This window comes from Tachyglossus aculeatus (genome assembly GCF_015852505.1).
Source record: "Tachyglossus aculeatus isolate mTacAcu1 chromosome 12 unlocalized genomic scaffold, mTacAcu1.pri SUPER_6_unloc_2, whole genome shotgun sequence".
In the NCBI taxonomy this organism is placed as follows: Eukaryota; Metazoa; Chordata; class Mammalia; order Monotremata; family Tachyglossidae; genus Tachyglossus; species Tachyglossus aculeatus.
Window position 1 is genome coordinate 4,445,628 of NW_024044829.1, and position 12,223 is coordinate 4,457,850.

Consider the following 12,223-nt stretch of genomic DNA (forward strand, 5'->3'; position numbering starts at 1 on the left):
CATCTGTAAATGGTAAATCAATACCTATCTCTCTCCTACATAGAATGTGAGACCCATGAAGGACCATGGTTACCAGTGCTTAATAAATAGTGAGTATTTGGCAAGTATCATTTTTTCTCAGATATTCAGTGTTGGAAATGTTGTGATGATGAAAATGAAGATGATGATGATGGTGATGATGATGATAATGATGATGATAAGAATTTGGGTGTAGGGAAGATTTGGAGGGATAAGATGGGTTGCTGGATCAAATCTTTAGGGGCTAAAGAAATCATTTTAATTTAAAAAGTGCAAGGACTCCAGACTTTCATATAAAGAGAGTTACACTCCTTATAGAAGTGTCACATCAAGGAGCCCCAGAATTTCATTCTCAAGAACATCCTTACTTCACCAATCCTTTCTGCTCCATTAGTTTACTAAAATTGTGTCAAGCTATGTGTCAAGCATTGTTCTATACATTGGGTTAGATACAAATTAATCAGGTCGGACACAATCCCTGCCCCACAAAGGGTTCACAGTCTAAGTATTGAATTATAAAATTGACAAAACTGAGCCCAGAGTATGGAAGCGACTTTCCTAAGGTCACACAGAAGACAAGTGGCAAAGCAGGGATTAGAACCAAGTCCTCTGACTCTATCCCCCTCTATTCGATCCCTTGATCTCACTTGCTCCATCTTAATTCTGCATTGTAGCACCGCCCATAGCTCCCTTATCACAGGAGACAGTGCGTTCATCTTGCAATCTGAAAGTCATGAATTTGAGTTGCAGATTATGTTGGGCACTGTTTCTCTTTAATGGTATTTATTAAGTTCTTACTAAGTGCCAGGTACTGCACAAAGCTCTAGGGTAGATACGAATTAATCAAGTTGGACACAGTCCACGTCCCACATGGGGCTTCACAGTCTTACTCCCTATTTCACATACGAGGAATCAGAAGCACAGAGAAGTTAAGTGACTTGCCCAAAGCCACACAGAAGGCAGGTAGTAGAGTTGGGATTATAACCCAGGTTCTTCTGACTTCCAGGTGTGTGCAAGACAAGTGGTAGAGCTGGGATTAAAACCCAGGTCCTTCTGACTTCCACGTGTGTGCTCTGTCTACTAGACCATGCTGCTACCTCAGTAATGATCCCTGGTATAAAAGACGATTCTGGGAAGGACATAGGTTCCTCACGGAGATGGAGCCTTGTATTCCTCGAAAGGGCCTCTCAGAACTTGGCAAACTTGGAGTTACTGCTTAGCAGCAAGAAGGAGCTGACAGTGGCAAAACTGCTGACCACAAACATATTCGAATTCAGAAGGATGATGCTGTTCCTGAGGAAACTCCCCAGAAACAGTGACAGTATGAAGTCCTTGCAGTAGAAGGCCACGAAGCAGCTGCCCAGCAACATGACGGTCTGGGTTGCTTTCGTCTCTGGGGATTTCCGAGGAGGTGGGTTCTGGCCATGGAAATGCCAGACCTTCCGACTGTGTCGGAAAAGGAGGACGACCATGTAGCTACTAGAGCTTCCCATGATTCCCAAGGACAGGATATCACGGAGTGCCATAAAGAAGAGGAAGAGCCCTACGAGGCTGCTGACAGGCCTGATGAAACAGTAGTCATCACTGAATGTGGGCTTGCAGCTGGTCACGTTGAAAGATGCAACGGTATTGAACAAGAGGTTGATATCCACGATCGAGTTGGGGAGCCACAGGAGGATAAAGATTGGGCGAATATTCTTTCTGGCCAGGCTTTGAGCTGGGCCTAGAGAGAGGATCTGGGGCTGAAGATCACGGACTGGGCCATACTCAGGAGGGTGCAGATGGAGAGGCCTCTGGTCAGGCGATACACATAGGCGAATGTCTTACATCCAACGTCCAACTGCAGGAGCCGCAGACGCTGAGCTGATGCTGACACAGTGATCACTCTGGTAAGGAGCATTGCGGTGTGGGCCGAAGCCAGGTGGACGATGACCAGGTCTGTGGGCTTCGGCCTGGGTTCCAGGAGGATCGTGGAAACGTGTACAGTGATGAGGAGGGAGTTTACCATGACCCCTACTCCAATATGAAAGAGAAAGAAGATGCCCTGGACCACATCAGTGGGGAAAGTCAGCATTCTCACTTCTTGGTGTTGGTAGGTAGAGTCTAAAGAGGAACAGAATATGTAAAAGATAGTAAGAGACACTGTTCAGTGGTCGCTAGGAAATATCTGACAGAACTCAGACCCCAACAGAACCCAGGGCAGAGGGTCAAAGCAATTCTATCTATCCCTCAATCGATCATATTTACTGAATGCTTACTGTGTGCAGAGAACTATACTAAGCATTTGGGAGAGTGATAATAATTACTATTGTATTTGTTAAACGCTTATTATGTGCTAGGGACTGTTCTAAAAGCTGGGATACATAGAAGGTAATCAGGTTGTCCTACATGGGGCTCACAATCTTAATCCCCATTTTACAGATGCGGTAACTGAGGCATAGAGAAGTTAAAAGGCATGGCCAAGGTCACACAGCAGACAAGTGGAAGAGGAGGGATTATAACCCACAACGTCTGACTCCCAAACCCGGGCTCTTTTCACTAAACCAAGCAGAGTTGATAGACTTGGCCCCTACCCAAAACGATCTTACAGTCTACAAACTGTAGGCATCCAACTTCATCCTCGTAATAATGATGATAATAACAATAATCATGGTATTTGTTAAGCATTTACCACATGTCAAGCACTGTTCTAAGTGCTGAAATAGATAAAACATAATCAGGTTGGGCACAGTCCTTGTTCCATACGTGGATCACATTCTATGAAGTAGGATTGTGGCAAGCACATAGATACAAGGAAATCAGGTTGCCCCACGTGGGGCTCACAGTCTTAATCCCCATTTTACAGATAAGGTAACTGAGGCTGAGAGAAGTTAAGAGGCTTGCCCAAGGTCATCCAGCAGACACGTGGTGAAGTCAGGATTGGAACCCATGTCCTCTGACTCTCAGAATTGTGCTCTTTCGACTAAGCCATGCTGCTTCTCACAGGGGAGATAGACTCTAAGGTAAATAGCAGTTAGGGGAAGCAACCCAAAGACAAAGATATGCACATAGAAGAAGCAGCATGGCCAAGCAGAAAGAGCGTGGACCTGGGAGTCAGAGGATGTGAGTAATAATCCCGGCTCTGTCACATATGTCTGTTGTGTGAACTTGGGCAAGTCGCTTCCCTTCTCTGGGCTTCAGGTGGAAACTGAGCATTAAGACTGTGAGTCCCATGTGGGACAGGGACTGTGCCCCACCTGATTGCCTTGCATCATCATCATCATCATCATCAAAAGTATTTATTGAGCGCTTACTGTGTGCAGAGCACTGTACAAAACGCTTGGGAAGTACAAATTGGCAACATATAGAGACAGTCCCTACCTAACAGTGGGCTCACAGTCTAAAAGGGGGAGACAAAACGAAACATACTAACATAATAAAATGAATAGAATAAATATGTACAAGTAAAATAAATAAATAAATAAGTAAATAGAGTAATAAATATGTACAGACATATATACATATATACAGGTGCTGTGGGGAAGGGAAGGAGGTAAGATGGGGGGATGGAGAGGGGGACGAGGGGGAGAGGAAGGAAGGGGCTCAGTCTAGGAAGGCCTCCTGGAGGAGGTGAGCTCTCAGTAGGGCCTTGAAGGGAGGAAGAGAGCTAGCTTGGCGGATGGGCAGAGGGAGGGCATTCCAGGCCCGGGGGAGGACGTGGGCCGGGGATCGATGGCGGGACAGGCGAGAACGTGGTACGGTGAGGTGATTAGCGGCGGAGGAGCGGAGGGTGAGGGCTGGGCTGTAGAAGGAGAGAAGGGAGGTGAGGTAGGAGGGGGCGAGGTGATGGACAGCCTTGAAGCCCAGGGTGAGGAGTTTCTGCCTGATGCGCAGATTACTGGGGTAGATTGCATCTACCCCCAATGCTTGACACATAGTAAGCGTTTAACAGATACCACAATTACTATTGCCACAAAGGGGTGGAGATGGGGAAGACTACCTTAGTGTTTGCGGGGTGGGGACTAAGGGCATGGGAGAAGCAGTAAGTAAAGTGAACCCGTTGTTGCGTAGGGATTGTCTCTGTTTCTGAATTGTACTTTCCAAGGACTTAGTACAGTGCTCAGCACACAGTATGCGCTCATCAAATATGACTGAATGAATAAAGAAAATGGGCTGTGGGAATGAGAAATTAGTCAAGGTAGGCTTTCTGGAGGAGATGTGAATTCATTAGAGTTCTGTTCTCATACTCCCTCTCTCTTCTGCGTTACCCTTTGCCCTTAGATCACAGCTTAGTGGAAAGAATCAGAAGACTTGGAAGTCATGGGTTCTAATTCCAGCTCCTCCACTTGTCAGCTGCGTGACTTTGGACAACTCACTTAACTTCTCTGTGCCTCAGTTACCTCATCTGTAAAATGGGGATAAAGACTGTGAGCCTCACGTGGGACAACCTGATGACCTTGTATCTACCCCAGCGCTTAGAACAGTGCCTGGCACATAGTAAGTGATTAACAAATACCATCATTAGTATCAGTATCTTGCAGATGAGGAAAGCGAGGTACAGACAAGTGAAATGACATGGTCAGCATCAACACAGGAGACGAGTGGCAGAGCCAGTATTAGAACCCAGGTCCTCTAACTCCCAGTGCCATGGTCTTTCCATTAAGCCACGCTGCATCTCATCACGTCCCAAACAATGTACCTCATCCTCCCCCCAAAACTCTATCCCAGACTTTCTCATCACCGTAGGCAAGATCACCATCACCCCTGTCGCAGGTACCCGCAACCTATGTGTAATTTTTAACCCATCTACTTCATTCAACCCACATATTCAATCTGTCATTAAATCCTGTCAACTCTACCTTCACAATATCTGTAGAATTTGTCCTTTCGTCTCCGATTAAACTGTTACCACAGAGACCCAAGCATTTTTCCTATCCCATTTATGCTACTGCATCAGTCTCCTTGCTGACCTCTCTGCCTCTTGTCTCTTCTTCAGGTTCATACATCAGTTCACTTCCTGCATCGTTTTCCTACATAACAGAAGTGTCCAAATTTCCCCACTCCTCAAGTGGTTGCCTATCCATAGCAGCGTGGCTTAGTGGAAAGAGCACGGTTTTGTGAGTCAGAGGTCGTGAGGTTTAATCCCGGCTCCGCCGCTTGTCAGCTGTGTGACTTTGGGCAAGTCACTTCACTTCTCTGTGCCTCGGTTACCTCATCTGTAAAATGGGGATTAAGACGGTGAGCCCCACGTGGGACAACCTGATAACTTTGTATCTATCCCAGCCCTGAGAACAGTACTTGGCACACATTAAGCACTTAAAAAGTGCCATCATTATTATTATGATTATTAAAATCCACTTGTAATTGGCTTTAAGGCACTCCAAAAGCTCTACCCCTCCTACGTTTCCCTGCTCATCTATTACAACCCAACATCCACATTTTGTTTCTCTAATGAATGTTGTGATAGAGCACGGGTCCCGGGAGTCAGAAGGACCTGGGTTCTAGTCCTGAGTCTGCCACTTGTTTGCTGTGTGACCTGCAGCAAATCACTTAATTTATACGTGTCTCAGTTACCTCATCTATAAAATCCGGATTAAGACACAGAGCACGATGTGGGACATGGACTGTGCAGAGCACTGTTTTGGGAAAGTACAACAGAATTAGCAGACACGTTCCCTGCCCATAATGAGCTAACATTCTAGAGCGGGAGACAGACATTAATATAAATGAAACCAATAATTTATAAAACATTGAAATGTTCAATAAATGCTGCAGGGTCGAGGGTGGGGCAACTATCAAATTCCCAAAGGCACAATGATCTTGAAGTCCTTTACCTCATATGTTAAATGGAGATGAAGACTGTAAGCCCCCTGTGGGACATGGACTTTGTCCAACCTGATTAGCTTGTATCTATCCCAGTGCTTAGTACAGTGTTTGGCAAATACAATATGTAAATACAGATACCAAATGCAATGCTTAGCAAATACGGTAAAAAACGAAGATAATCAGATGGGACACAGTCCATGTCCCACATAGGTACTGACAATCTTGATTCTGCATATGAGGTGATTGAGAAACAGAGAATTGAAATTCCTTTCTGGACTGTAAGCTTGTTGTATGAAGAGAAAGTGTCAACCAATTCTGTTATATCGTACTATCCTTAGCACTTAGTACAGTGGTTTGCACACAGTAAGCACTCAATAAATACCATTCATTCATTGCCCAAGGCCACACAGCAGACAAGTGGAAGAGCCAGCATTAGAATCCAGATCCCGTGACTCCCAGAGCCGTCTATATCCACTAGCTGCTTCTCGTCTTCGTGTCTCCCTCCATCTCCAGCCTCAGATTCTGAGGCAGAAAAAACGAATCACCAGGCTGGTGTCTACCGTAGGGATGTGGGCATGTCTGAGTCAGCAGGATCTGGTGGTTATTGAGCTGAGACAACAGTTACAAAAAAAGATTTCATGAGCTCATCTCCCACCAGGGCTGCCATTATTCTGTTATTGGTAGGAGCCTGACGCTGTCAGGTAGGGTCAGAGAGTGGGGAGTCCCTAGTGGTTATAAACCACTTGTTTCCTCATGGCAAAACAGCCAGGAACAGCTGGGCCCTAACTGTTCTCTGAGGTTCAGGTAGTTCCAAACCAGAGTCTGCCAGCATAGAGCTGTCAAGTGAGGGGTGGGGATCTGGAACCCAGGAGAGCAAAGGAAAGGAGAGGGTAAAAGTAATAAAAATTGCATTTGTTAAGCATTTACTAAGTGCCAAGTGTTGAGCTAGATCCAAGATAATCAGGTCCCATTTGGGATTCCCAGTCTAACTCCCCATTTTGTATATGAGAGATCTGAGGCACAGAAAAGTTAAGTGTCTTGTTCAAAGTCACACAGCAGAAAACTTGCAGACCTGGGATTAGAATACAGATCCTTGTGACTCCTAGGCTCGTAGTGTGTTTCCACTCGGCTATGGATCAGTTATATTTAGTGAGTGCCTACTGTGTGCAGAGCACCGTACTAAACACTTGGGAGAGTGCAATGATAATGATGATGATAATAATAATAATAATAATAATAATATAATAACAGTACTTATAACCACTTACTATTTACCAAACACTATTCTAAGCACTGGAATAGATACAAGGTAATCAGGTTGGACACAGTCCCTGTCCCAAATGGGGCTCAGGGTCTTAATCCCCATTTTACAGATTAGGCAACTGAGACATAGAGAACAAAAGTAACTTGCCCAGGGTTGCACAGCAGACAAGTGCCAAAGCCAGGGTTAGAACCCAGGTCCTACTGAATTCCAGGCCCATGCTCTATCAACTAGGCCACACTGCTTCACTACAACAGAGTCTATAGACATGTTCTCTGCCCACAAGGATGGAGTTTACAATCTAGAGGGGTAGACAGACATTAATCAGTTAATCAATGACATTGACTGAGCATTTACTATTTGTAAAGCACTGCACTAAACTTTTGGGAGTGTACAATACAATGAGGTTGTATTCCACTCTTTACACTGCCTCAAATTGTTGCAATTGGAGGAGGATTGGTGGAAATAATAGAGTAACGTTATTTATTGAGCACCAGTTGGGTCCCATTCACTGTATTAAGTCCTATGGAAAGTAGTAATATCATTATTATTATTACTATTATTGCAGTTACTATGAGTCGAGTACTATTCTAAGCACTGGGATTGATAAAAGGTTATCTAGTTGGACACAAACCCTGTTCCACATGGCACTTATAGTCTAGTTGGGAGTAAGTAGGATTTAATCCCCATTTTACAGATTCACTCCTTCATTCCTTAATTTATTGAATTGTATTTATCGAGTGCTTGCTGTGTGCAGACCACTGTCCTAAGTGGTTGGGAGAGTACAGTAGAACAGTAGAACAGACACATTCCCTGCCCATCGTGAGCTTACGATCTAGAGGAGGAGACAGACAGTAATACAAATAAATTGCTGATGAGGTAACTGAGAGAGAGGGATTCAGGTCACCCAGAAATGAAGATGCCAGAGAAAATCCTTTTCAGGACAGCCTTCATGTTCCAGTTCCTCAGGCTGTAGATGAGGGGGTTCAGGGTGGGGGGCACCACCGTGTAGAACACGGACACCAGAAGATCCAGCGTCGAGGGGGAGTCTGAGGGAGGCTTTAAATATGCAAAAGCGGCAGTGAAGACAAAAACATTAGTCACGGCGAGGTGAGGCAGGCAGGTGGAGAAGGCTTTGGCCCGGCCCTCAGTGCATGGGAGCATCAGAAGGACGGAGAAGATGCAGAAGTAAGAAGTGATGATAGCAACAAAGGAGAATAACCCAAAGACAGTACCAACGGCCACGGTGACATCGATGATAAGGTGTGTTTTGGAGAAAGAAATCTTAAGCAGGGAGGGGATGTCACAGAAGAACTGCTGGATCGTGTTGGACTAGCAGAAGCTTAACGTGAACGTTTCGGCAGAGTACATCACCCAAAACAGGACCCCGCTGAGCCAAAAGGTGGCTGCCATCTTCCCACAAGCCCCTCGGTTCATGATGACGTCATAGAGCAGGGGGCGGTACATGGCAGTATAGCGGTCAAACAACATCGATATGAGGACGCACATCTCTGAACCCATGAAAAGAATCAAGCACAGGACTCATGTCACATAGCCCCAATAATAGATTGAGCACTGGTCAGTCAGGGAGGTGTCAGTGGACTTCGGGACAGTGATGGAGATGAGGCAGAGGTCAATGAAGGACAGATTCCTGAGGAAGAAGTACATGGGGGTGTGGAGGTGCCGGTTGAGGGTGGTGGTGGTGATGATGAGGATATTTCCTGTCAAGGCCGCCAGATGACCAGGAGGAACAGCACGGCATGGACCAGCTGCAGCTCCCAGACCTCTGAGAACCCCATGAGGAGGAATTCCATCAGCGTGGTGAGGTTAGCCATGTGTTCTGTGGTCTGCCTGAGGGTACCAAGAAGGAGACAGTCAAACATCCGGGGCAAACATGGTCAGAAGGATGATTTTGTTGGCCTTCAAGTGGACATAGGGTCCCCTCCCTGAGTTCTGATGCTCATCTTAGACTCTCAAACCAGGCAACCCTCCTCCCTCTGGTCTGGAACTCCTTCCCTTTGCACATATGCCAGACCACCTCTCTCCCCACGATCAAAGCCTTATTTAGGTCACATCTCCTACAAGAGGCCTTCCCCGACTAAACCCTCTTTTCCCCGGCTACCACTCCGTTCTGTGTCATCTATGCACGTGGATCTGTGACCTTTGGACTTCTGATATCCTCCCCACCCTCAGCCCCACAGCACTTATGTATATATCTATAAATCACACAATATAAATTATTTACATTAATGCCTTGCTCCCCTTCTAAACTTTACACTCCTTGTGGACAGGTAACCCGTCCACTATCTCTGTTGTATTGTAGTCTCCCAAATGTTTCATACAGTGCTCTGCACACAAAAAAGCACTCAATAAATACCAATGATAATTGATGATGGATTGTGTTTTGGCGTAGTCTCCCCAAGAACCTCCAATGGTTACCGATAGCTTCTACATCGAGTAGAAAGTCATGGAAATAGCCCGTGCCTGGTAGTCAGAGGACCTGGCTTCTAATTCCACCTCCACTTGTCTGCTGTGGGACCTTGAGCATGTCACTTCACTTCTCTGTGCCTCAGATACCTCATCTGTGAAATGGGGATTAAAACTATGAGCCCCATGTGGGACATGGACTGTTTCAACCTGATTATCTTCACCCCAGGGCTTAGTAGAGTGTCAGGCACACAGTAAACACTTAACAAGTATCATTAAAAAGAAAAGAGAGCGGGAAGTTGGGGAGAGAAGGAGGGAAATGGAACTGAAAACAGGTTATCTTCTGTCCCCATTGTTCTTTTCCCAATGTTCTCAAACTCTCATTCTCTCTTCTTTCCAAGGTCCCCGACTAATTATGTCACTCTCAGCTCTCTCACCTCTGAACCCCTCGCTGAGATCTCCAAGATATCACAAAAGGTTCACAGGCAAGAAGGTCACACAGTTAGAACACGGGGAACAGGTTTTTTTGTAGTTTCGTTTTTGGGTTTTTTTGTGGTATTTGTCAAGCACCGTACTAAGTGCTGAGGAAAATACAAGATTATAAAATCCCACATGAGGTTAACGGTGTACGTAGGAGGGAGAACAGATATTGAGTCGCCATTTTACAGTTCAAGTGTCTGAGGCACAGAGAAATTAAATGACTTTTTATGGTATTTGTTTAGTGCTTATTGGTGCCAGGCACTCTACTAAGCTCTAGGGTAGATGCATCCAGTCAGGTTGGATGCAGTCCATGTCCCTCATGGGGCTCAAAATCTTGATTCCCATTTTACAGATGAGGTAACTGAGGCACAGAGCAGTGAAGTGACTTGCCCAAAGTTATATCGGAGACAAGTGGTGGAGCCATTATCAGAACCCAGGTCCTTCTGACACCCAGCCCTGTCCTCTATCCACTAGGCCATGCTGCATCTCCAAGACCACACATCAAAGTCACACAAAAGTTCACACAGTTCACACTTCCATGTGCCCAAGGTCACAAACAGGGAAGTGGCAGAGTAGGGATTAGTACCCAGGTCCGCTGACTCCCGGGCCCATGATCTTTCCACCAGACCACACTGCTTCAGAGATGTTATATTTAATTACTCAGGGTCTTCTCTAAGAATGGGACAAAATTCTCTATAAGTAGTAAAGTTACTTCAAACGTTGAATCTTTTTCATCCCTTCATGTGTGAAAGCAATTCAGGTTAAATGTGTTTCATCAATGGCATATAAGTGAGAATTGGCTTCCGGAAGATCTAAGAATCATTTAGAGATGGAGCGTGGCTCTGTGGAAAGAGTCCGGGTTTCGGTGTCAGAGGTCATGGGTTCTAATCCCGACTCTGCCACATGTCTGTTGTGTGACCTTGGGTAAATCGCTTAACTTCTCTGAGCCTCAGTTTCAGTTACTTCATCTGTAAAATGGGTATTTAGACTGTAGGCCCCACGTGGGACAACCTGATAACCTTGTAACCTCCCCCCCAGCGCTTAGAATAGTGCTTCACACATAGTAAGCGCTTAACAAGTGCCATTATTATTATTTAAGGAATAAGAACAGGACCAGGGTTAATCTTCCTAGGAATGAATTCCCAAAGCATCCTGGGAGGAAGTGAGCCTCAGGGAATAAATAGAAGTCTCATCCTATCCCGGCTGGTTTATTGCATCAACCTCCTCTCTGATCTCCCATCCTCCTGTCTCTCCCCATTTCAGTCTATACTTCATGCTGCTGCCCGGATCATCTTTGTGCAGAAATGCTGCAGGACTTCAGGAAAGAGAGAAATGAATTCTGGAACTCCCAGCAGGTTAGACTGAGGCCACAGATATTGGCATGAGACCCAATTAATCTAATCCCAGTTTTGCCACTGACAGACTGGGTGATCTTGGACAAGTCACATCCACTCCGCCCCTCTATTTTCTGATCTGTAAAATGGGGATAAAACCTACTTGCCCTACCTCTTAGACTGGGTGCCCCAGGACAACAGGGATGACCTCTGATATAATAATAATTGTGATATTTGTTACTTGTTTACTATGTGCCTACCACTGTGCTAAGCAGTGGGGTAGATACAATGTAATTAGGGTAGATACAATGTAATTGGGTTGGACACAGTCCCTGTCCCACATGGGGCTCACAGACTTACTCCTCATTTTTCATATGAAGGAACTGAGGCACAGAGAGGCGAAATGACTTGCCCAAGGTCACACAGCAGACAAGTGGCAGAACTGGGATTAGAATTCAGATACTTCTGATTTCTGGGCCCGTGGTCTATCCACTAGGCCATGCTGCTTCCTTTATCATCTTACCTCTCCCCAGCATTTGTCACAGTCCTGGGCACCTTTGAGTGCTTACCCTATATGTATGATAGCCAACAAAATCCTCCCCAATGTCTATACAGAAAAAATTTATTTCTCTGAACATTTGGGCCAGGGACTGTGTCCAATCCGCATCTACCCCAGAGTTCAATACTGTGCTTGGCACAAAGTAAGTGCTTAACAAATACCACTAATATTAGATCATTAGGTTAGGCTTTTTCCCTCGGTTGCAAGACTAATTCCTGTGGAGATTCCAAAAAGCCACGGACTATTAGAAATGGCCATCTCGGATAGACTGGTTCTTCTTCCAGTCCAGTATTTTGTCTTCTATAGCGGCGACAGATAATGGTTGTCCCCCAGAGCCAT

The 12,223-nt window shown here is 45.5% G+C and overlaps 1 protein-coding gene across 1 annotated transcript; it reads right to left on the reverse strand.

Moving 5' to 3' along the window:
- Positions 1-1,205: 1,205 nt before the first annotated feature.
- Positions 1,206-8,575, reverse strand: LOC119921282 (vomeronasal type-1 receptor 90-like). Its single transcript, XM_038741590.1, has 4 exons — positions 8,459-8,575; positions 8,320-8,416; positions 1,846-2,031; positions 1,206-1,741 (listed from the first exon to the last, which is right to left on the reverse strand). Exons 1-4 carry the CDS (start codon positions 8,573-8,575, stop codon positions 1,206-1,208), a joined length of 936 nt encoding a protein of 311 aa, XP_038597518.1.
- Positions 8,576-12,223: the final 3,648 nt, after the last annotated feature.